This window comes from Macaca mulatta, chromosome 8, assembly GCF_049350105.2.
Source record: "Macaca mulatta isolate MMU2019108-1 chromosome 8, T2T-MMU8v2.0, whole genome shotgun sequence".
In the NCBI taxonomy this organism is placed as follows: Eukaryota; Metazoa; Chordata; class Mammalia; order Primates; family Cercopithecidae; genus Macaca; species Macaca mulatta.
In genome coordinates this window covers 97,022,646-97,046,637 of record NC_133413.1, presented here as the reverse complement: position 1 = coordinate 97,046,637, position 23,992 = coordinate 97,022,646, and the positions used below count along the sequence as shown (strand labels likewise).

The following is a 23,992-nucleotide window of genomic DNA, read 5'->3' as shown; positions in this document are numbered from 1 at the left end:
TCCAGCCTGGGCAACACAGTGAGATTCCATCTAAAAACAAAACAGAAATTTAAAAAAGAAAAATAAAATAAATTGCACAACTTCACCAATTGTAGTATTAGAATGGGCCGAAAGCTCTAAGTATACCCAAAGGAAAGGAGCAACTTGGTCCCCTCTTAATATAATACATAATAAATTTGTTGTATGTGGCTCAGATAGCTTTGAATGTAGCCCAACACAAATTTGTAAACTTTCTTAAAACATTATGAGGTTTTTTGTAATTTTTTTTTTTTTTTAGGTTATCAGCTACCATTAATGTTAGTGTATTTTATGTATGGCCGAAGACAATTCTTCCAATGTCGCCCAGGGAAGCCAAAAGATTGAACACCCTTGATATATAAGAATCTATTTTATTTTCAGTTGTATTAGATTAAAAATTGCTACACAGAAAACCAATAAGAGAAGAATCTGTACTTTTAGTAATTTGGACCTGTTCTGTATTTACAATAATGCCTTTACCCTCCTACGAGGAATTTTTTAAATCTTTAGAAGGTGTTAATTAATCATTATGCTGTTCTGGAATTTATTAGAACTAATCAGACCAAAGATACTTGAAATTGATATTTTAAGTACCATACCCATATGCTGTAGTAAAATTTGATGTTTTTCTCTGTGGGCTTTTATGACTGACTGTATTTTTCCTACTATAACTTTTGTGACTAGAAGTGACAGTGCAAAGGTCAAATAAATGTGCATCATTAAGCAATGCAACCTGACATTTCTAGATAATAACTCCCTCGGATGAGGAAAGGGAGTGATACCTGAAAGGTCACAGCCCCCTTACTGTCCCTTTGCACCTCTAGAGATCTCTGCCCACTGCACACAATGATTTTGCTACAAATTTATGAGAATCCTCTCTGCCGGGAATCCTAAGTAATACAGAATTCAGCATACAGTGTATGCTAAGGGTTATTAACTAGGCTCATGATACAGCTTCTTGCATCCAGCTTTGAATAAATCAAGCTCTGTTGTTTATACCAGAATACTAGACTTGCAAGGGAATTTAAAGATTCCTACTCCAAGTCCTATTTTACAAAACATTAAATAAGAACCTTTGTCCAGGGCTACGCCAGAGTAAAGCAGAGTTCAAGGTCAAAAGACAACACATGCTTTTCAAAAGTGAAGCCCATGGACTGGCTTGATAAAAGTAGCATCCACCTAAAGAAGGCCTTTTTCAAATAAACAAGTACATTTGCCAAGATCTTATGGGATCAAATGATGATCAAGTCTGCCATGTTAGGACCATATTTATATTCCAAATCTGAGAGAAAAAAATCAGATTTAGCATGTCCTTCAGAAAAGGACTAACCACAGATTTCATTAAAATAGAAATATGTGTGGTCGGGCATGGTGGCTTATGCCTGTCATCCCAGCACTTTAGAAAGCTAAGGCAGGCAGATCGCTTGAGGCCAGGAGTTTGAGACCTTGTCTCTACAAAAAATAAAGAAATAAAACATGTGGAAGATTAATATTGTTTGAATTTCAATGTCACATTTGTAAAAGCGAATAGATTTAGTTATGAAACAAAAGGGTTCTTTCATACATTCATCTCCCTATACTAACAATGTTCCTCAACCCACGCTTTCTTAATCCATGCCACTGACAATGCCAATTTCTTTGCTGAAAGGCTCTTCCACTTTCCCTACATTATAAAGCTCCGTAAAAACCTTTAAATCCCAGATGAAATGTCAAACCATCCATGAAGCTCTCCAAGATCTTCCCACTGCCCTCACCACTCTCCACATTGAATAGAAAATCTTCCCATTCTAAGCTTCAGTATTTTTTTTCTTTTTCTTTTTCTTTTTTTTTATTTGAGACAGAGTCTAGCTCTGTTGCCCAGGCTGGAGTGCAGTGGCACATGTCCGCTCACTGCAAGCTCCACCTGCCAGGTTCACACCGTTCTCTGGCCTCAGTCACCTGCGTAGCTGGGACTACAGGCACCCGCCATCACGCCCGGCTAATTTTTTGTAATTTTTTAGTAGAGATGGGGTTTCACCATGTTAGCCAGGATGGTCTTGATCTCCTGACCTCGTGATCCGCCCGCCTCGGCCTCCTAAAGTGCTGGGATTACTAAATTAACTTCTATGTTTTTATATATGCTCTGGCAGATACTTCATTCATTCATTCTTTCAGTGTCTATTTAGGGGATGCCTTCTAAATGCCAAGGTAACTTCTAGGCTCTGGGGAGAAAGCAGTGAACAAACAGGCAAGAATCCCAGATTTCTTGGAACTGACTTTCTAGTGGGTGAGGGAGGACAAGAAAAAAGAAAAAAAACACTTTTTTTTTTTTTTTTGAGACAGGGTCTTGCTCTGTCTCCCAGGCTGGAGTACAGTGGCGTGATAATGGATCACTGCAAGCCTCAACTTCCCAGGCTCCAGCAATCCTCCTACCTCACAGCCTCCCAAGTAGCTGGAACCAAAACTGTGCTCTACCACAGCCAGCTAATTTTTGTATTGAGACAGGTGATTTAGTTTGGCTGTGTCCCCATCTTGAATTGTAGTTACCATAATCCCCACATGTCATGGGAGGGACCCGGGTGGGAGATAATTGAATCATTGTGGTGGTTACCTCCATGCTGTTCTAGTCATAGTGAGTAAGTTCTCATGAGATCTGGTTATTTTATAAGGGGCTTTTACCCAACTTTGCTCTGCACTTCTCCGTGCTGCCACCAGGTGAAGAAGGATGTGTTTGCTTCCTCTTCTGCCATGATTGTAAGTTTCCTGAAACCTCCCCAGCCATGCTGAACTGTGGGTCAATTATACCTCTTTCCTTTGTAAGTTACCCAGTCTCGCCTATGCCTTTACTAGCAGCATGAGAACGGACTAATACAATGGGTTTTCATCATGTTGCCCAGACTGGTCTCAAACTCCTGAGCTAAATGCATCCACTCACCTCAGCCTCCCAAAGTGCCATGATTACAGGCATGAGCCACTGCACCTGGCCAAAATAAATATACTTTAAACAGAGAAGAAAAATAAAAAGTACTAGGGAAAGAGGTACACTTTAAAATAAGGTAATCAGAAAAGGCCTCACTGAGTGATGCTTAAATAAAGACCTGAAGGAGGTGAGGGAACAAGGTTCCCAAGTGGCTACGGGAGGCTGGGTTTTCAGGAAGGGGCAACGACAAGTGCAAAAGCCCCGAGCCAGGAATATTCCAGGCACATTCAAGTAAGAACAAGAAAGCCCATGTGGTTGGAGTGAAGGACAAGAGATTAGTAGAAGTTTAGAAAAGGAAAGAGCAGGAGGGGCCAGACCATAGAAGACACTGAGAAGTTGGTAGGATTTGTGGTTTGAAGGCACAGAGGAGACTTGTTAGAGCTGCGGTACTAAAGGGAGGGAACTGCAAAAGGGGTTGTTATTGAAAAACTGAATAATTGAAAATGTGATCAGGGAGGGGTTTTTTTACTCAATAACGATAAAGTCTAGCATGTGACCCATAGAGTGTGGGCTGAGGTTGAATAGAGAGCAGTATTATTATAAGGAGGGATAGAGAGAGTGATCTAATCTAATGATGTGAGATTCAAAGTCAGAGGTTTTAAAGAGGAGGGAAAAGCTATCTGAAAGCAGAAGGGAGGATCAAGGAGGGGAACTACGCAGCCTCTAAGCCCAGTGGCAGATCAGGGAGAGGAAATTATCATCATTTGAGAGGGTAGCAGAGGAAGCAACGTTCTTCAAGAGAGGCAGGTTTTACTTAGAATTAAAAGGGGAAGGTACTGTTCAGAAAAAACATTGACCTCAGAAATTTGTGCTAATGAGTGACCCAGTTTTTGAAGGCAGAGTGGAAGGGTATGGGGCACTGGAGAGAGGTGGGATGTGGAGTCAAAATACAGGGGTTGGGAACTAATGGTCTGGGCTTCTTGTGAGGACTGGCATGAACAGCGATCACAGGATGGCAGTGGAGAGCAATGAATGATAGCGGGATGAGCAGGAGAGATAGCGGGATGATTCCAGAAGCAGTATTCAAGCGCCCCTCTTCACTCATCACCATGGATGCCTGAAGGCACAAGAAAGGCCCGTCTTACTCCAACCACAGCAGAGTCCCTCATCTTGCTCACTCTTGTTCTGTTTAGCATCATATACTGTCTCCTTTTCCATATTAGATCATAAGCTTTGAAGTCAGCAAGAATATTTTTTTATGCTGTTTGAATTCCCCTGTTGATTGCCAGTAATAGACTACCCAATAAATATTTGTTCAAAGAAAAATTGAATACTTCTTACTGGAAGGAAGGGAAGGTTGAAAAAAAACAAACGATTTCCTACTCAGACTTTTCTCTGAGAACTCCTTAAAGTTCCCCATCCTTGAAATTCTTCTGAGTCCAGTCCTAGAAGACCAGGTGCTGCTATAAAACTTGGTGCTTTGTGAGCACCAATAAATGCTTTGGAAGCATCTGCTGATGAAAGACCAGAGATAGCTCTCCTTTCCCAAGCAGTAAGGAATCACAATTCTGCTCATAATAATACTTGCCATCATTGTGGAGGAGGGAATCAACAGCCAAGCCAAAGTGTATGGACATTTCAACCTACTGTGGTTTTTCTGGAGAATCTGGCCAAATGTAATGATGATCAGGAAGTGATGCTACTTGGTGATAAGTGACAAGGATGATGGTCTTGCTACACGCAAGGGTTTGGCAATCCTGGAGATCTGTTATCACCAGGTCTGAACCAGCCTCTGCACCATTAAGGAACCAACAAGATATGGGTCTACCAGACAATGTGATAGTGAGGCAGGAAAAGCTCAGAATTTGGAAATAGACCTATAATCAGACACTTAGAAAGTATGTGACCAAACAGCTGAGTCTCTGCCAGAAGGTGACCACTATCAGCTCTGCCATCTGGCCTTCACCAAGGCAAAGCCACTGAGACTAGACCCACATTTGGTCACAGGGTTCCATATGGAACTCGGTGGGCTTCTGAACTCATCTGTCTGCCCTAAAAATATGGTCCTCTGGCTTTTCAAATGCACAAATATAATCACATCATTCATTTGCTTAAATCCATTTAGTGGCATCCCATTACCCTAAGCCTCAGTCTGAACTCCCTTACCTGCCCCAAAAGGCCCTCAGGATGTAAATACCACCAACTACTCCACCTCATCTCTTAGCTCTTTTTTTTACCACTTTCCCTCATATACTTTATATTCCAACAAACTCAAACTTCTGTCCACTTCTAAAACATTCAACTCTATACTTGCTATTGGCCTGACAGCTTCATAAGTGCTTTTAACCTTCTTCACCCGGCTAACTTTCAGGTCTTAGCTTACATGGCACATCCTCAGGGAAGCGCTCCTTGCCTCTCAGATGGGTTAGGTCTCTCTCTACTGTATGTTGTTTCACACACAGATCTCACATCTCTATAATTACTTGCTCAATGTTTTCTCTCCCCCACTAGACCATTATTTCTACAAGTCAGCTACTGTGGCTGTACACTGGCAAAGTCCTGCCCAATGCCTATGACAAATGCAATTAAAAAATTCGTTTTAGTTAGGTGCTTATACTATCCTTCCTAACATGATTGATAAAATGTGAGTGCTACATATCTCAGGCCATTCTAGCTATAAGCTACGAATCTTTCCTTTACTGTACCCAGAAGAGTATCTTGGACCCACTCAATATCTTTTAAACAAATAAATCCCATAAAATAATATCCCCCAAATTGTTTAATTCAGTAAAATATGAAGTCGAGGCCACCTAAAACACTATATTTTATTTTTAACTTTTCTATTGTTTTGGTCACATGTAAAGAATAAAAATGAAAACAAGACACTACTGTGTCACATCAAGAAATAACTTTATCCACAAGGAATTCGAATGTAAGATATATTTAGCATCAATTCATATATTAGTAACTTATACATGTATTGTCAAGTATGACATCCATAAAAGCACAAAACGGTTTCTAACGCGTTCCACCAAACTTCTGGCATACTTTATGTGTCATTTCCATGACTACCAACCACACATATAGAGACTAGGGGATACTTAGTGAAGACGGCTTTCCAGGAAGTTTATAAAATTGGAAAAAAAAAAAAGAGGCATGTCAAAATACAGCATAAGTAGCAATGGGGCCCTGAATTTACTTTGGAAAGATTGCCTAAGGCACCACTATAATGAACAGTTGTAAATCCCTGATCAGACTTCAAATTTTTCTGGTCTTAAAATGTCAATTCTAACCACAAGGTTAGGTGACTAGATTAGCTGGTATGCTATTTCCTCTGTGCCAGCATCTGTAAGAAATATTACATCTATCCTGGACACTGTCACTCTGATATGTATTAGTAATAGATCTGATTATATGAGGTGTGAAAGTCAATATGTGTAATTTTTCTTTAAATGCATTTTAAGAACAAATAGCACTTGAATGAATGGTGGCACAACAGAGAAAAGGACTATTTTAATATAAAACAATATTAAATCAGCATGTGATGAGGTTGAGTGCTGAAACTGTGAAAACTGATAATTTAGAAATTGTAAACGCTTTTATTCGAAATTGTAAAAAGGCACCAATTACCCTAGTTTGCTGGAATCACAGTTCTTATGAATAATAGCATCTACTGATGAACATGACATGAATTAAATGTTTTTAAATTTTAAAACAATTTTAAAATAGAATAATTTTGATAAAATCAGAATATAAAATAATGAAGACCAAATCCAATGGATAGTGATTAACTGTTATTTGGATGAAGAAAACCAGGAATGCTCATGACCAGCAGTTTCCAAGTACCTTGTGCAGGTGACTTAGGGGCTGCTGAGGAGTTGGTTAAGGAGAAGGAGAATACGGCCAGTGACTGGGACCCTGCCTCAGCATCAAACAGATAAGCTCACTTCTGTGTTTTACTGTACATTGAGAATATGTGTAAGTCATTTTTTTAAAAGGTTTCTTGTGATTAAAAGAGAAAATTCTGAAAACCACAGCAACATATCAATGCTGTTTCCAAGCATACAAAGAGAATTAGAACATCTGAGACAACTATGGCTCCAAACAATCAGAAGAAGGGTTAGTTTTCTTTTCTCCTATTGATAATGTCAAAATGATGTGTCATCTATTGAGCCATACTATGGAGTAGCAGGCTACTAGTTAGGCGCCTTCCCCAGTTAACAGCACATATCCAAAGGACAGCTAGCCAAGTGAGAAGGTGGTAGGTAAATGCTCACCTGGGCTAGGCAACCATCACAGCAAGCAGGTCCCCTCTCAGCCTGGCCTTGGCAATGAGCTGCTTCTGAGAAGCCACAGCTGTCTGTGGTTGAGAGCTCACTCCCTTGAGGCATTGCAGAGAACAAGAGACATGGGCTGTGGGGCAGCTTTTCAGTAAAACTGAGAGGCACATCAACGTGGCACTGTATGTGTCCACTTAAGGATATATGATAAACATGCAATTTCAAAAGGTAAATTATTAAAGATAATTGGCCAATGTATAGATATGCATAGTTTTTAGCACATAGGTCCTCAATAAAATATTACTGAATCTATTCCAAAAATGTAATGTTCACTAAGTAATACGCTGTAAAAGGTAAAATCAGGAAAAGAAATTCAACTCTTCAAAAAAAAAGAAAAAAAAAAGCACATAAAATCCACCCTATCTTAAAGCATCAGTTGGAAAAGTTTTCTTTCTTCTTTCCTTTTTCTAAGTTGCAGTAGGTTTTATACCTAATAAAGTCTGTTCTAGACATAGGAAATAGCACATTATTAAATTGTAAAACGCAATTTTAATTAACAGATAACTGGTATCATAAGTTTAAAAATCAGACGAAAATGGCACTTAAAAAAAGGAAAAAATGACTCAGTGGATCTATACAAATCAACGTGTGGGACCTTAGCAAGGAAAGTATAAAATATTTTTTTTAGTAAGTAGTTTTTCATTAGTTAGAAGGAAATGGAATTCTGAATTTCACCTTATATGTTTGGTCCTCTTATCTTTCCTGGACAAAACAGTCCTAACTGTTTTAACAAATCTCAATTAAAGTAATCTAATAATGTAGAATTCAGGACAACCTACCATCTGTGCATCTACAATATCCTGAAAGTCATGCTCAGTTAATGAAAAAAAAAAAAAAGCCAAACCTGAACATGTTTACAGTTTTCCACAATAAAATAAAATATCTAGAAAGGCAAATAAAAATAGTTTACTTACATGAGGTTATTTTTACTTGTTGATTGTACATTTAAAAAACTGAGTATGTGGCTTTTCCTGCTCATTCAGTACTTTTCATAAAGTCCCAAGTTGAGTGCATGCTGTTTTGTAAACCATAGTGTCTAAACTGTAGCAAAAATCAGATGCATAGGAAGGTAATTTTTACCTTGCAGAAAAGCACTGTATACAGAGTGAGGAACAAATTTGATATCATATAATTTAAGGAGCTCTCATAACCAGGTATGGACATTGGCTTATAAAACATACACTGTGAATCAGGCACAGCAACCTGCAAACCACATCATCCCAAGTTTTCCATTCTTCCTATTGAGAAACATTTAAAAACAGCATTTTCATCATATGAAAGTAAACAAAAACAACAAAATAAGCTTTCCTCACACTAATTTCTAATTCAAAGAGCTTTACTGCAATTAATGTAAATCACTATCAATCACTGAATTGATTGGGCAGAGATGGACTTGGCACTGTCCCCCTAAAAGAGCCTAGAAAGAATGCTTTAAACAGATATAATCCATAGAGAAAGAGATTTACATCATCAATGCTGGAGGCAAAAAGTACATAGAATGACAGATACATGATTTAGGGTGAGAGACGGCATTGCTCCACATAACACAAAAGAATTCTGTTGAAGTGGTCACTGCTTCTGTTGTTTCGTGGCTGGGTTCTTGGGAGGAAGGAGTTTGTATGTATTGAAGTAGCCCACCACCTGCTGGGGAATCTCTGCCAAGACACACTGAGCAAGTGCTTCTTTTGGAGCCTTGTGAAAAACAAAATCAACGTGACTTTGTTAGCAACTGAATTTTCCTGGCTTTTTCATAAAAGAGACTAGGGATACTTCAGCAGCCACTAAAATGAAGCAATTCTAATTCATAGGCCTGTACCTTTTCTTAGGAACAGTCCATGAAATATAGAATGACCTAACTAGCCAAAGTTACTTATGATTGCTATTACTGTCCCTGCTAACATTTGTCAAGTCCTTTTTTGGTGCCAACATTCTAACATTTGATGATTTTGTTGTTTTATAACTTTTAAATGTGGGTCTTTCATTCACTTGGTTTTTTTTCTTTTTTTTTACTTCTTTTTTACAATTACAGATTCATAGGAAGTTGCAAAAACAATAAGAAAAGGTACCATGTACCCTTCACCCAGATTTCTCCAAAGGTAACATCTTACATAACTACAGCATAGTATCAAAACCAGGCAGCTGACATTGGTACGGTTCATAGAACTTACTCTGATTTATAATTTTACATGTACTCATTTGTGTGTGTGTGTGTGTGTGTGTGTGTGTGTGTGTGTGTTTCTGTATAATTCTATGCAATTTTGTCATCTGGGTAGATCTGTGTAACCATCACTACAATCAAGATACAGAACTTCCCCAACACCAAAAAGATCCCTACCTAACATTACTACTTTATAATCACAACACTCCACTTCCTCCCTTCCCATTGCTGGTGGGAATGTTAAATGATACAGCCACTTTGGAAGAGTTTAACAACTGCTTTAAGAATTACACATGCAACTACTGTATAACCCAGCAACTGTAGTCCTAGGTATTTATCCCAGAGGAATAAAAACTTACGTTTGCATAAAAACCCATGCATAGGCTGGGTGTGGTGGCACACGCCTGTAATCCCAGCACTTAGGGAGGCCGAGGCAGGTGGATCACTTGAGGTCAAGAGTTTGAGACCAGTCTGGCCAACATGGTGAAACTCTGTCTCTACTAAAAAATAGGGAAAAATAGCCAGGTATAGTGGTGCACACTTGTAATCCCAGCTACTCGGGAGGCTGAGGCACGAGAATCACTTGAATCCAGGAGGTGGAAGTTGCAGTACTGTACTCAAGCCTGGGTGACAGTACTCCACTGTACTCCAGCCTGGGTGACAGAGTCAGACTCTGTCCCAAAACAAAAACAAAACAAACAAACAACAACAAAAACCCATGTATAAATGTTTATAGTAGCCTTGTGTGTGAGAGAAAACCAGGCAACAGCCAGATGTCCTTCTGTGGTGAAACAGTTACACAAATGGTGGAGCATCCATACCATGGAATATGACTCGGCAATAAAAAGGAGTACTTGCAAAAACGTGGTGATTCTCGAGAGAGTGATGCTGAGTAGAAGAAAAGCCAATCCCAAAAGGTTGCATATTTTATGATTCCATTTATATGACATTCTTGAAATGACAAAATTATAGAAATGAAGAGCATATTAGTAAGTGGTTTCTAAGGGTTAAGGAAGGGCTAGAAGGAGAAAGGAGGGGATGATGCATCTTGATTATACCACTGTAAGTATCCTGGTTGTGATTCTGTATTATAGCTTTGCAGTATGTTACCGCTGGAGTAAACTGGGTAAAATAGTCTTCTAAGAGATATTCATCAAACTAAACTTCCAGCTTGAGGGGGATTTGGCATACACTTACATAAGAGTTTTTTCCAGCTGTTACAAAGGTAAAGATAAAATACTTGAGACAGTTGCAATACTATTTTAAAACGATTTATCATATAGCCTGTAAGATGCACATAATGTACATCCTGAAGCAACACTGCCAAACCAAATCAGAGCTCTCCAATGGACAAAGGACAGTGTTCATACGTCCTCTAACCCTACACACCTACTCAACTGCCTGGTTGTAGATGGGCAAAGGTCTGTGTTCACTCACTTTAGTGTTTGAGTAGGGAGGAGTGGTACTCACATTCTGGAACTGTCTGAAAGGCACAAACTGGACAATATCTCTGATGGCCACTTCGCCTGATGGGGAGCGGAGACTTCCACCATCACCATCCAGAAACTCCATGGCGCTAAAGTCAGCACCTCCAACTCCAACAATGATGATGGACATAGGCAGCCTGGAGGCATTAACTATGGCTTGTCTGGTTTCATCAAGGTCTGTGATCACACCATCAGTAATAATCAAAAGCACAAAATATTGCTGCCAGAAAAAGAAAACATGTCCACTGAGCAAGTCAAGCAATGGCTAATGGCATTTCTGCCTTGATGAGTCAACCCATCTTTCTCGTTCATTTTCCTGCCAGTCTCTACCCTGGCTACCAATACGTAAAATATTCTAAGCTCCTCTGATGACAAGGAAATTGACTCTTAACAAAAACTGCAGGTTCATTAAAAGTGCAGCAGACCACAAAATAGGGTTGGCAAAATATATGGAAGCAAGACATCTAAATGTCAAAGATTTACCTTTCAGTCAGGCTAGGAATAACAGTTTAACTCAAGTATTAAATATGTCAAGGAGGCAAGTGGAAAACTTCATTCTCAGAAGAGCAAATAAATATAAAAATATTAGAATTAGAATACAAAAATTTTACAAACTAAAATACAAAAAAAAAAAAAAAAAAAGATATGGTTTAAGTGATGAAATCATCCCCCAGATTGTGTCGCCCAAGATAAACCTTTTCAGAGAGCAGTAAAATGTTACATCAAGTAGTGACTCCATCCTTTGGGCCATTTAAGTCTAGAATAGGAATAAGATTTACAATATTAGCTAACATGTGTTGAGTGTTTACTCTGACCCAGGCATTGTGCACTTTATATGAATTATCTTATCTAACCTTTTCAACAACAGTATGAGGTAGTTTCTCCTAACTTACTTCTGAATATGCTGAAGCTCAGAGAGATTTGGTATCCACGGTCCAATAGGTAATGGTTAGCTCATTCAGATATCTTTAGTACAATAAGAAATCTTGTAACAGCATCTGATGTGGTAAGTTTCCTTAAGCCTTAATTTGTTATGTCTACTTCAAAAAGGTAGATGATATGCAATTTTTTTGGTAGAACCTATCTATGGAAGTTAGTTCAAAGGATAAAAGACTCATGAATGCCAAGTGTTGTTTTGCTGTTGCCTTATTTTTAACAATCACTAGTATAACCACAACAAAAGTTACTCGCAAATCAAGAGTGACTGTGCTATTGTATCTTGCCCTGACTTTGTATTATGACAAACCAAAAAAATAGAAAAATGGCACCAGGAGCTGCTACCAATCCACATTCTTCCCTTTCCCTGGCCATAGAGCACTTACAGAAGCTGTCTGCTGTTGTGTGGCTGCAGCAGCAAACCTGGCCACATGATTGATGATTGGAGAAAAATTAGTTGGTCCATAGAGTTTTATCTGAGGAAGACAAGACCGATATGCCTCTACAATGCCTTGGATTCCTAGAACAAAAAAAACAGTATTAAAAATTCTCAAGCACAATGTGTTTATTCTGGCTAATTTGATTACATATATCAACATATAGTACTTTAAATAGTCAAAAGTTCTATATGCAGGAGTTCCTCTAAGCTATGTATTACATAACTCCATAGGTATGCTCCATTGCAAAAACCTATAAGCTCTGTCCTCCCCCAGTAGAAGGGATTTACTTTCATCTCAGTCAAGTTACTCATTAGTCTACAGTAGGACTGTTACATTTGTGCTTAATTTTAATACATGTTGGGAATGTGACTCTGATAGAAAACCATGAAAAAGGTTCCACATCATACAACGGATGATAAAAGGTAAGAAAGAGTTATTAATAAAATGAAAAATCATTTGCATGTGTGGCCAGAGGTTCTACAAAAATACCAGATGGCAATAAAACTAATATTAATTCTAGTCAATTAACTGATACAAGTGTTTATTCAGTAAGTTAAAGGTTAATCATTGTATCACAGATTGCATTAGCTCCAAATATTCACTTCCAAGTTATTTATCCATTTTGCTGCAGAAGCACTGATGTGTTTGTTTAGGGGTACTGCCCCTAAACCTGCTGGCACATTTTATAACAGAAAGTTGGACAGGACCATTTGATTAACTTTGACCAATGCATGTGACACCCATGCCTAGGCAGATGTCTTAAGAACTACTGCCTGTTTTTTCCAGCTCTCTTGCTCCTTTCCTTGCCATAGGAGCAGCACATCCCAGATAAGGCTGTTCCTTCAGCCGGAGTCCCAATATAAGAAACATGGAGAGAACTACAGCCTAGCTGCATGTAAAATGAGCAAGAAATAAACTGTTGTCATTAAAGCCACTGAGATTTAGAGATTGTTTATCACAATAGCACAGCCCAGTGAAAGTTGACTGACATTGCTGGTCAAAGCACTGCTGATGAACTTGTATCCCACACATGCACCTGTTGAATCTGCCCTTAATATCAGAGCATTTAGGATGCAGATAGGATAACAGAAATTCTAAAGAATTTCCAACAATATATGCTGAGATCATCACAGATACTTGCCACACAAAAAACTTAATGTAAATCAAAACAGGTCTCTTGCTTTAAAAATGTCCAATAGAACACAGATCAACAAAAAAGAGAAGCATATACAGTCATGTGTCACTTACCAATGGGGATAAATTCTGAAAAATGTATCGTTAGGTGATTTCATCATCGTGTGAACATCATAAGATTATACTTACACAAACCTAGATGGTATAGCCTACTACATACCTAGGCTATATGGTATAGCCTATTGCTCCTAGGTTAAAAACCTGTACTGCATATTGCTATACTGAATAATGTAGGGAATTATAGCAACTGTACCTTTTCTATGTCTTTACAATAAAAATATAATATTAAAATCTTATGGGCCTACTGTTGCACATGTGGTCTGTCATTGACTAAAATGTCACTTTTAGTGCATGACCATACTTGGCTTGAAAGCTTCATGAAACCAACTCTCTCTTAAAATGTAAGAGTTCCAATAAACTCCTCTTATTTTATTTGAATTTAGGAACAGGTAGTCTTATGAACAACCTTTGAGAATGTAACTAATTCATATGCAGAGGTGATTTTACATGCATAAGGTCCATGTAACTAGTAGTCAATCCAGTAGTAACAAAGGCATAAATAATTCATTTAGGGCTGGGCATGGTGGCTCGTGCCTATAATCCCAGCAGTTTGGGAGGCTGAGGCAGGTAGATCACATGAGGTCAGTAGTTCTAGACCAGCATGGCCAACATGGTGAAACCCTGTCTCTACTAAAAATACAAAAATTAGCCGAGCGTGGTGGCAGGCGCCCCTAATCCCAGCTACTCGGGGGGGCCACAGCAGGAGAATCGCTTGAACCCAGGGGGCAGAGGTTGCAGTGAGCCTAGATCATACTATCACACTCCAGCCTGGGGGACAAGAGCGAGACTTCATCTCAAAAAAACAAAAACAGCCGGGCGCGGTGGCTCACGCCTGTAATCCCAGCACTTTGGGAGGCCGAGGCGGGCGGATCACAAGGTCAGGAGATGGAGACCACGGTGAAACCCCGTCTCTACTAAAAATACAAAAAATTAGCCGGGCGCGGTTGTGGGCGCCTGTAGTCCCAGCTACTCGGGAGGCTGAGGCAGGAGAATGGCGTGAACCCGGGAGGCGGAGCTTGCAGTGAGCCGAGATCGCGCCACTGCACTCCAGCCTGGGCGACAGAGCACAAAAAAAAAAAAAAAAAAAAAAACAAACAAACAAACAAAAATGTAATTTCTTCACAAATATCAAGAGCCTTCAATTCCTTAATTAAAACTGAATTATGCCAAAAACCCTTTCTATGCATTAAAGTAACAAGTTATTTCTTTTCTTTCTTTTTTTTTTTTTTTTGAGACAGAGTCTCGCTCTGTCGCCCGGGCTGGAGTGCAGTGGCCGGATCTCAGCTCACTGCAAGCTCCGCCTTCCGGGTTTACGCCATTCTCCTGCCTCAGCCTCCCGAGTAGCTGGGACTACAGGCGCCCACCATCTCGCCCGGCTAGTTTTTTGTATTTTTTTTAGTAGAGACGGGGTTTCACCGGGTTAGCCAGGATGGTCTCGATCTCCTGACCTCGTGATCCGCCCGTCTCGGCCTCCCAAAGTGCTGGAATTACAGGCTTGAGCCACCGCGCCCGGCCAGTAACAAGTTATTTCTAAGGCATATTATTTCTAAGGCAATTAGGTTCAATGATTAGTTAGGAAAAGGGGATTAAACTTCCTTGACTTAAAATCAGGCTCTGAGCTTTTTGCTGTATAGTATCTCCTTTGTTTAAAACCAAACTGATCTTTTTCCAGAGTGTAAACCACTTGGTGAACAGCCCAAGGATGGGCTTACATTACTCACAGAATGACTGAACTTCTAAAATGAATTATCATATTATATGTCATCCATATTCATTTACAATAAATGAAAGCGAATTACAACAAATTCTAAAAATTATTCCACTTTCATTAAAAAAATGAAGCATATTTCTTTTTTTTTCTTTTTTTTTTTTTTTGAGACGGAGTCTCGCTCTGTCGCCCAGGCTGGAGTGCAGTGGCCGGATCTCAGCTCACTGCAAGCTCCGCCTCCCAGGTTCACGCCATTCTCCTGCCTCAGCCTCCCGAGTAGCTGGGACTACAGGCGCCCGCCACCTCATCTGGCTAGTTTTTTGTATTTTTTAGTAGAGACGGGGTTTCACCGTGTTAGCCAGGATGGTCTCGATCTCCTGACCTCGTGATCCGCCCGTCTCGGCCTCCCAAAGTGCTGGGATTACAGGCTTGAGCCACCGCGCCCGGCCGCCTATTTCTTAAAAAGAATAACATTCCCAGTTTCAAATGGCTAGGGAATAAAAGAGGTCACAACCAGTCACTGAAAGTGCCTCAAAGGAACACTGAATTAGTATGGAAAAAGTGTTCTGGGGAAAAGAACAAAACCATATTGCAAACTGCCCCCACAAAAATTGTTCACACTCTTCCACCTTATGAATATTGTTTAGGAAGAAAAGAAAAAAACACTTTCTTCTGTTAGAAAGCTATACATTTGTAATTGTCAAAAGGACCCTTTGCAGAAAATTAGCTTATTGTCTAGAATTTTAAATTATGCCTCTTGCTCCCACACCTACTTTCCCTTTTCCAAACTCTTTAGTCTCATATATAATTTAGTGGAAGAGCTGGTATTTCTGATTGATTGCTCAATGTGGTAAAAAAAAAAAAAAAAAAAAAAAAAGAAGCAGCACTTGGATACTTGAGGTATAAGGAAAAAAGTAAAACATGGCTGGGCATGGTGGCTCATGCCTCTAATCCCAGTACTTTGGGAGGCCAAGGCAGAAGGCAGGAAGATAGCTTAAGGTCAGGAGTTCAAGACCAGCCTGGCTAACATAGTGAGACCCTGTCTCTATTTTTTTAAACAGATAAAAGAAAAACGTAAAATGAAAGACAACTATGTGCCTCCTTCTCTCTACACAGAGGAAAGCTGCTATAGAAGCTCAATTCTTTGTTCCTTTTGCCCATCCCAGCTACTTACAGAATACTGTGTGAGCAACAAGTATTAGATGCTGGATACTTTTCTCTTTGTTGAGAGTGACTACTACTCTGAAAAAAGCTTCAAAAGATCTGTATATTAAATTACTTATTTTATTGAAAGTTTGCTTTTAAATAAATTTACATGTGAAAATACTTTTTAATATGTGATTATTTTTACTGATCAGCTCCAAAGATTGAGAATTTTTTTGTCCCACTAAAGTTCTTAAGGTAGGAGGATTTAGCTTACCACCTCCATCATCATAATACTGATTTGCCCCATAATTACCATTACCACCCTAACCACCAACCTGGTGCAATTCTTCTACCTTATACAACAGAAAGTTAAATATGTAAGAAAATGAAACCTAGAAATGTAATTTGAGTAGTTTTCATCACAAGAAAAAAAACAAAGAACAAAGAACAAAGTAACAAAGATTAGTGAGACTTTCCATTTGAAGTCTTCATGTTTGTTTTTTAACTTACCATTGCAGTAGGGATTGGATGAGTTGAAGTTCATTGGAAATTCATGTGATACCTGTCAAAGATGGGCAAAGGACTGATGAGGGCTGGGTTGCTTTTCTAGGAGGTAAAGCTTTAAAAATGAGATTTCCTCTTACCTGCCACTGAGGAGGTATCTGAGCTCCAAAACCAAAAGCTGGAAACATCTTATCACTAAAAAGAAAAAAAAAACATTAATAAAATATTGTTTTTCCAAAATAAAAAAGCTTTATCTTTGCTCACAATAAAATCAATATGAGCTCATTTCAAAAACAATTTTTCAAAATCTTAGAAAAGTATGGAGATAAAAAAGATTACCTATATTAACTGCCAAAGAGAATCAATGTTAATATTTGACAACTCTCATCCTAAATATTTTTCTGTGCACTGAGGAAGAAAAATGTTTCTTTCTATAGATTTTGTAGAAATGGAGTTTACATGCATGTTTCATAATCTACTGTGTTCTACTTAAATCTTGTATATCATTTCAGTGATCAAATGGGTAAATAAATACACGAAGCCCTGAAAACCACAATTCTTTTTTTACTAATTTAAAGCAAACTCATTTGGTAGCACAACCTGACCCCAGATGATCAGAGGATATTGGTAGCTTTTATTTATGCCACTTAATACAAATATTCATACATTAGGGAGAGGGACAGTGGATCGAATATATATATCACATGAATAGCCACTGAGTATAGATATCCTCCATAAAATATGCCACAATATGGATATCCTCCCCCAGATGTCTGATAGCCAGTGTTCTGCCATTATAAAACACCATAATGAACATATTTTTTTCTATGAGGAATATTATTTTCTTATTTATTCTTAACAGTTAGTTTTGCATTGAAGATGGAGCCTATGCCATGTCAGAAATATTTCTCCCAGGCTGAGGTGGGAGGATCACTTGGGCCCAGGAAGTGGAGGTTGCAGTGAACCGTGACTGCACCACTGTACTCTAGTCTGGGTGACGGAGCGAGACTCTCTCTCAAAAGAAAGAAAGATACATTTTTCCCCAGTTTGTAGTCTGTCTTCAACTTTGTTTAAAGCGTCTTTCTTTTCATAGTTTTTAATATTAATGAATGTGAATACAAAAAAGGTTTCATGATTTTTGCTTTTGCTCTCTTGCTTGAAGGTTTTCCTCACTACAAGATTATAAACAATTCACATATATTTTCTTCTAGAACTTTTAGAACTTTGCTTTTGATATTAAACTTCTAATTCATCTGGAAAGTGTTTTGAAGTGGATATGAAGCAGAAATTGCTGCTCCCCGGCAATATCCATTCCCTCCTTTAATAATAGAACACCTGAGCTAGACACTGTACCTCCTAGCTTCTCTGGGCTGGATGTGATCAGGTGGCTGGAATCTAGAGACGGAGATGTGAGAAAGAAGTGATTTGCCAGCCACTTCTGAATCATACTCCTAAAAGGGAAGGCACATGCACCCCCTGGTCCCTTTCTTCTCTTCCCACTGGCTGGAGAAGATGAGAACCAGAGCTATGGACCCAGAGAGGGAAGCTGTGAATTGAGAATAGCAGAACTCTCCTATCAGTTCTTAAGCATTATACTTACCCCTAGACATGCAACGTGAAATAAACCTCTATTTTGTCAAAGTCACTTTGTTTTTGGGTGTCCATTTCAGCAGTTTGGTCTGTACTCTAATTTATACAGAATAATATCCTAAAACATGCAAGTATGAGTCAGGGATCCAAATTTAATTTTTGTCCAGTTTGACAGCTTTTACAACTCCTTCCCCTAAATTCACTTATACACATGGGTCTATTTCTGGACTGTTTGCTTGGTTCCACTGGTCATGTCCTAATTCCATACTTGTAATTAAGATAACTGCAAGAATACTTTTAATATCTGCTAGTGAGAAATTATTAATTTTTTAATTCTGTGTTATATCTGACCACCTTTCTAAGCTCTCACTACTTTCTAATAAAGTAACTTTCTATATATGTTAAATATATTTAATGATTTTTGCCTTAAAACTTACTAGCCTGAAATTGGAACTGCCACCTTGCTTTAGATTTCTTTGCATGTGCCTACAAATTTCACCTCTTTAAATGCTACAGATTAATTAAAAGCCCCATCAATATGAAAATAAAATAATAATAGACAAAAACAAGAGAAACTTTATTTTGTACTCTTAACACATCCAGGAAAAACACTACTAATGCAGATGTTTTCCATATTGTTCAGTAAACCCTCAAGAGGACCTATTTAAATCTATTCAAAACCTAACCATCAATAACCATTCAGAATATTTCATAGCAATTAGATCTAGTTATCCTTCAGCACTTGTTAAAAGTCACCATTAAAAAAATAATTTGACAACTGCCAAGGAGATAGATATGATAAGAAATAGTTTTTGTGTTCATAAAACATGTCTTCTGGGCTTCAATCACTCATACAACTTATGCCTAATGAATAAGCCCCAAGGAAACCAGACTAAAGAAACAAGAGCCTTGCTGACATCAGTCAGGAAGTAAATAGCAAACTATATGTACTATAAAGCAAAGTACATGCAATATATTATAACTAATCACAGCAAGATATTAGAGATCTAAAGTAAACAGCAAGATTGCCACAAAGAGAAAAATAGAAGACAAGACGGGGGAATTTTAGGGAGAAAGCATCATCATCCTACCACCTATATCAGAGTACTAACTGACGAAACAAACTACCCTTTCTGGGGAATTGTGGAAACATGTATTTTAGTTTTTCCAAAGTCATACTCACGCATCATAATCTTGAATGACCAGTCCCACAGACCAGAGAGCAGTCAAATACTCATTAACGCCATTGGGGCTGATGTAATGAAGGGAGTCTGGAGACCTTGGGTCACCATTGGAGCCAGTGAAGTCCACTCCCACCTGCCAAATAACAATTGCAGCCCTTACTGAGGAGAAGGCAGGGACACCTGTGCTTGATGTCCGGGAAAACTTCAAGAGATGGGATACAATCATGCATCCTTGCGCCAACTTCCTAACAAATGTCTACCACTTATTTCCATAGACAATGAAACAAGTAAAGCCTAAATGTGAAACAACCTGATGCCTCTACTTTTCTTTTTTTTTTTTTTTTTTTTTTGAGACGGAGTCTTGCTCTGTCACCCAGGCTGGAGTGCAGTGGCCGGATCTCAGCTCACTGCAAGCTCCGCCTCCCGGGTTCACGCCATTCTCCTGCCTCAGCCTCCCGAGTAGCTGGGACTACAGGCGCCCGCCACCGCGCCCGGCTAGTTTTTTTTTTGTATTTTTAGTAGAGACGGGGTTTCACCGAGTTAGCCAGGATGGTCTCGATCTCCTGACCTCGTGATCCGCCCGCCTCGGCCTCCCAAAGTGCTGGGATTACAGGCTTGAGCCACCGCGCCCGGCCTTGATGCCTCTACTTTTCTAGATGGCTTAAATAATGAATTACTATATCCACTACTTAGGCTTAGGGGTTGTCTTTTATAAGGTTGTCTCACTAATGCTTTCTAGTCCTTAAATTCAGGATAACCACTGGTTTGTAGGTTTGTACACATCTGCTTTCTCTCAGGAGAAAGAGATCTCATCAACAAAGAGAGCTTCACGATGGATAAGCCCAGACAACCTGCCTGAGGACTCTAAGAAGACTATGCTAAACAGATTGTGAAAATTTCATTACAAAGTCAGTTTTGCAGTGAAGAAAATATACTGCAACATGGAGGAAAAAGCCTATGCTGAAAAATTCAGTGTGTTACTTACGGTAAAATTCAGCTGACATCCTCCCATTATATAGTCAAGGAATGTGCATTCCACTGTAATCTAATAATAAGAGAAAACTGTTAAAATTACAACTCTCCTACTATACAAGAGAAGCAAAAAATTCTTTGGCATATATTTTTAAAAGTCTGTAAACTGAACAGGACATAATATAAACATGGAAATTACCCCTGCATTCAGGTTTAAGATATCCCTTCCCCTATGTGCCATGAACCTGTAAGATTTTACTTCAAGATACTTACAGCAATGTTAAGATTAGAATATTAATGGCCAAAGATGAAATATACTAATTTTAAGTTTTAAGATATTAGTAATGAATCCAATATGTTGAGGGCTTTAATAAGCATAGTAGTCAACATTTAAAAAAACAAAAACTCCACTCCACTTGTTCAACCTAAGAAATCTTGGCTTTTCCCCTCTACTCATAACATTTTCTATTGAAATTAAGAAGAGGATAAATGCATTGGGTCAGGTCATCTCCACTAAAGAGCTGAGAAAATACTATGCTTCTTTATATTTCCTAAGATAATGAAAAACTTATCCTTGTCCTTTGCAAATAACTTGTCAAACCTTAGAAACAGGTTACTTGATTTTTTTTCCTCTTCCCTAGTTGATTCTTTTTGCTAAAGGTGACCAGATGCTCATGTGATTTTCAACTGCCTGAAATTCAAGTATTTGTTTAATATAAATCATACTAACAGGAGAACTTGAAATATGATCTCATTATATTATAAGTAGCCAAGGCTTGGGTTGGGCGCAGTGGCTCACACCTGTAATCCCAGCACTTTGGGAAGCCAAGGCGAGTGGATCATGAGGTCAGGAGTTGAAGATCAGCCTGGCCAACATGGTGAAACCTCGTTTCTACAAAAAATACAGTGTCGTGGTGGGCGCCTGTAATCCCAGCTACCTAGGAGGCTGAGGCAGAGAATTGCTTGAACCCGGGAGGCGGAGGTTGCAGTGAGCCGAGATTGTGCCACTGCACTGCAGCCTGGGCAATAGAGCAAGACTCCAGCTCAAAAATAAATAAATAAAAATAAGTAGCCAAGGCCAACTGACCTCACACTGTTTGACACTGATAACACCTGAATTCTTGTAGCTTTTTTTCTTTTGCCTTTTTTTCTCATTTATGCATTCAAATTCAACCTGTAGGAAGAGAAGACAAAAATGTTACTTTTTATTAGCAATATTAGAAATGCCAGTGTGAACTTAAGTGAATGACTTTTTTCCCTTTAGAATCAAACTACCTACTGATATAGGTCTGTTGCAAAATATAACTCTGAAACAATTACATAATATGTTAAATATGTGGAATATTTATCAGGTAAATTTCTAACAATTAAGGCATTCCTAAAATTGCATACCTTTCAAAATAGTTCCCCCAAATAAATTTTACCTCTGCAGGTAATTTTCTTGCAAATGTTCCGAGGCATAATCTTTTCTCTTTGCTGTATATTTTACCATAGAGTTGGGCTCTATGGTATAATATGGTATAATAAAGGAAATAAAATATTACTCCTAGCTGTTACCAACATAAAGAATGAAAATACGCTGCAAAGGAAAGAAAAAAAAAAGTAACATCATAAAACAAACATATGAAGCCCAACTCTATGGTAAAATATGCAGCAAAGATCTTCTCTTTCCACTGGGAATACATGTTAAAAATTGATCTAACACCTCCTCTTGCTTTATATTTCCTTCTCCCAAAAGAATGATCTTCCTTCCCCCATCCTATCTCCCTATCCATCTTGAGGGCTTGGCTCAAGTTGTTCTGCTCTATAACTTCCACTACTCCTCTAGTCTTCTCTGATCTCTATCTCTTTAAATTTCTACAACTATACGAAATTTAGTTACATACTCTGTGTTATTCTCAAGTGTCTCATTTAATTTTTTTCTTCACAGTGACATTATAATCACCTCCAAGTTATACCTTCAAATTCTCACTGGCTTGCCTAATAATAATATAAGAGATATTCAATAATTACTTGATAAGTCACCTCTTCTGGTTAACACAAAGCCACTTATATGTACTTCAGACAGTCATTACTAGTTTTCCAAGAATCAAACACTAAAAAATACATGTGGTATAATACAATGATGTAAAACAAAATTATGTTAAACAAATTCTTTGATGGTTCAGGATCTTGCTGGAGTTTCAGTCACAATCATAAGTATTAATTATTGAGTATTAGAAATTAAAAAAAGGAAAAACAATTAAAAAATTATTGTGTATTAGAGCTACAGAAATTCCACAAACTGAATTCTTATTGAAAAAGGGCTAGATTACTTCACTTATTCATTTATACCTTCAGGCTCAATAAGTGCTCTTTGGTCCTGCTGAAGCCTGTGCTTAATGACTCTCAGGCCTGCCCCCAGCTTTCAGTATTTCCTAGTCTATTTGAGAGGGGCAGGGTCATTCTTCTAGACAAGCGCACTGGGGCCAGCTGCCCTGCATTAGCTGCTGGATGGAACTGCTGGCCATGGAAATCAATGCCTACTTTTAAAGCTGATATTGCTCTGTCTCTTCTCTCTGTGAGTAAAGTGTGGTTCCCTCTAGTGCTTGCCTGCATTGTGTTTGCCTTGACTCCAATACCATGATACAATGGGCAAAAGGTTTGGACTTCTATTCCTAGTGACTGACATTGTGATCATCTTTGCTGTCCTCCATGTAGTTGGAGTCCTCATCTGGCATTAGTAACTTTTATGTGGTGTTCTGCTCAATAAAATTCATACCCCAAGTATGAATTGTGGATTATGTGATTACTAAACATTTTGGGGCATTACACAATATAGAGTAAAAGCATAGTAAACCGTTTGATGCTGTGGGAAAAAAATGAAATACAGTAATAAATACACAGTCCAACTATAAAGTATATGAAAATGCACAGATGTAACTTACAGGTGAGCTCCTGGAGGCTTCTTTCAGTTTTGTCATGGTGGTTTGAAAGGTTCCAATGAGATCATGTGACCCATCATTGTCATAATCATAACACTCCACCTGAAATTAAATATAATAAAAATATATAAAAATCAATTAAAAAGTATTGGCTGTGATAAATACAATCTATCATGAAGTGCCCTTTTAATTACAGTAAATGAAAATATGGAATATGCAGTCCCTACTTGGGAAAGTAGGAATTAATATCCTAGAGAAGCAATATTGAAACACTTTCAAACCCCAGCTATCCTTGGAATGGGGATCTAAACAGATCTAGAACCATAGGCAGATGAAAAACACAAATACTGTTTCAATTCCACATTAAGCAGTTTCCAGCTCCTCTATCATGCCTTCTATAAGTGCTGATAAAGGGCAAAAAGGAGGTATACC

General features: G+C 38.5%; 1 protein-coding gene across 3 annotated transcripts in view; it reads right to left on the bottom strand.

The window, feature by feature from the left end:
* Positions 1-5,724: 5,724 nt before the first annotated feature.
* Positions 5,725-23,992, bottom strand: part of CPNE3 (copine 3) — a 49,440-nt gene continuing 31,172 nt past the window's right edge. For all 3 annotated transcript variants that reach the window (XM_015145671.3, XM_001082722.5, XM_015145670.3), the window contains exons 9-17: positions 23,564-23,662; positions 21,724-21,810; positions 20,650-20,709; positions 19,664-19,797; positions 17,031-17,085; positions 16,897-16,948; positions 12,225-12,358; positions 10,886-11,122; positions 5,725-8,949 (exon numbers count right to left, since the gene is read on the bottom strand). In XM_015145671.3, coding sequence (XP_015001157.2) covers positions 8,827-8,949; positions 10,886-11,122; positions 12,225-12,358; positions 16,897-16,948; positions 17,031-17,085; positions 19,664-19,797; positions 20,650-20,709; positions 21,724-21,810; positions 23,564-23,662 — 981 coding nt within the window. In that variant the 3' untranslated portion in view covers positions 5,725-8,826. The remainder of the gene's footprint in view (positions 8,950-10,885; positions 11,123-12,224; positions 12,359-16,896; positions 16,949-17,030; positions 17,086-19,663; positions 19,798-20,649; positions 20,710-21,723; positions 21,811-23,563; positions 23,663-23,992) is intronic.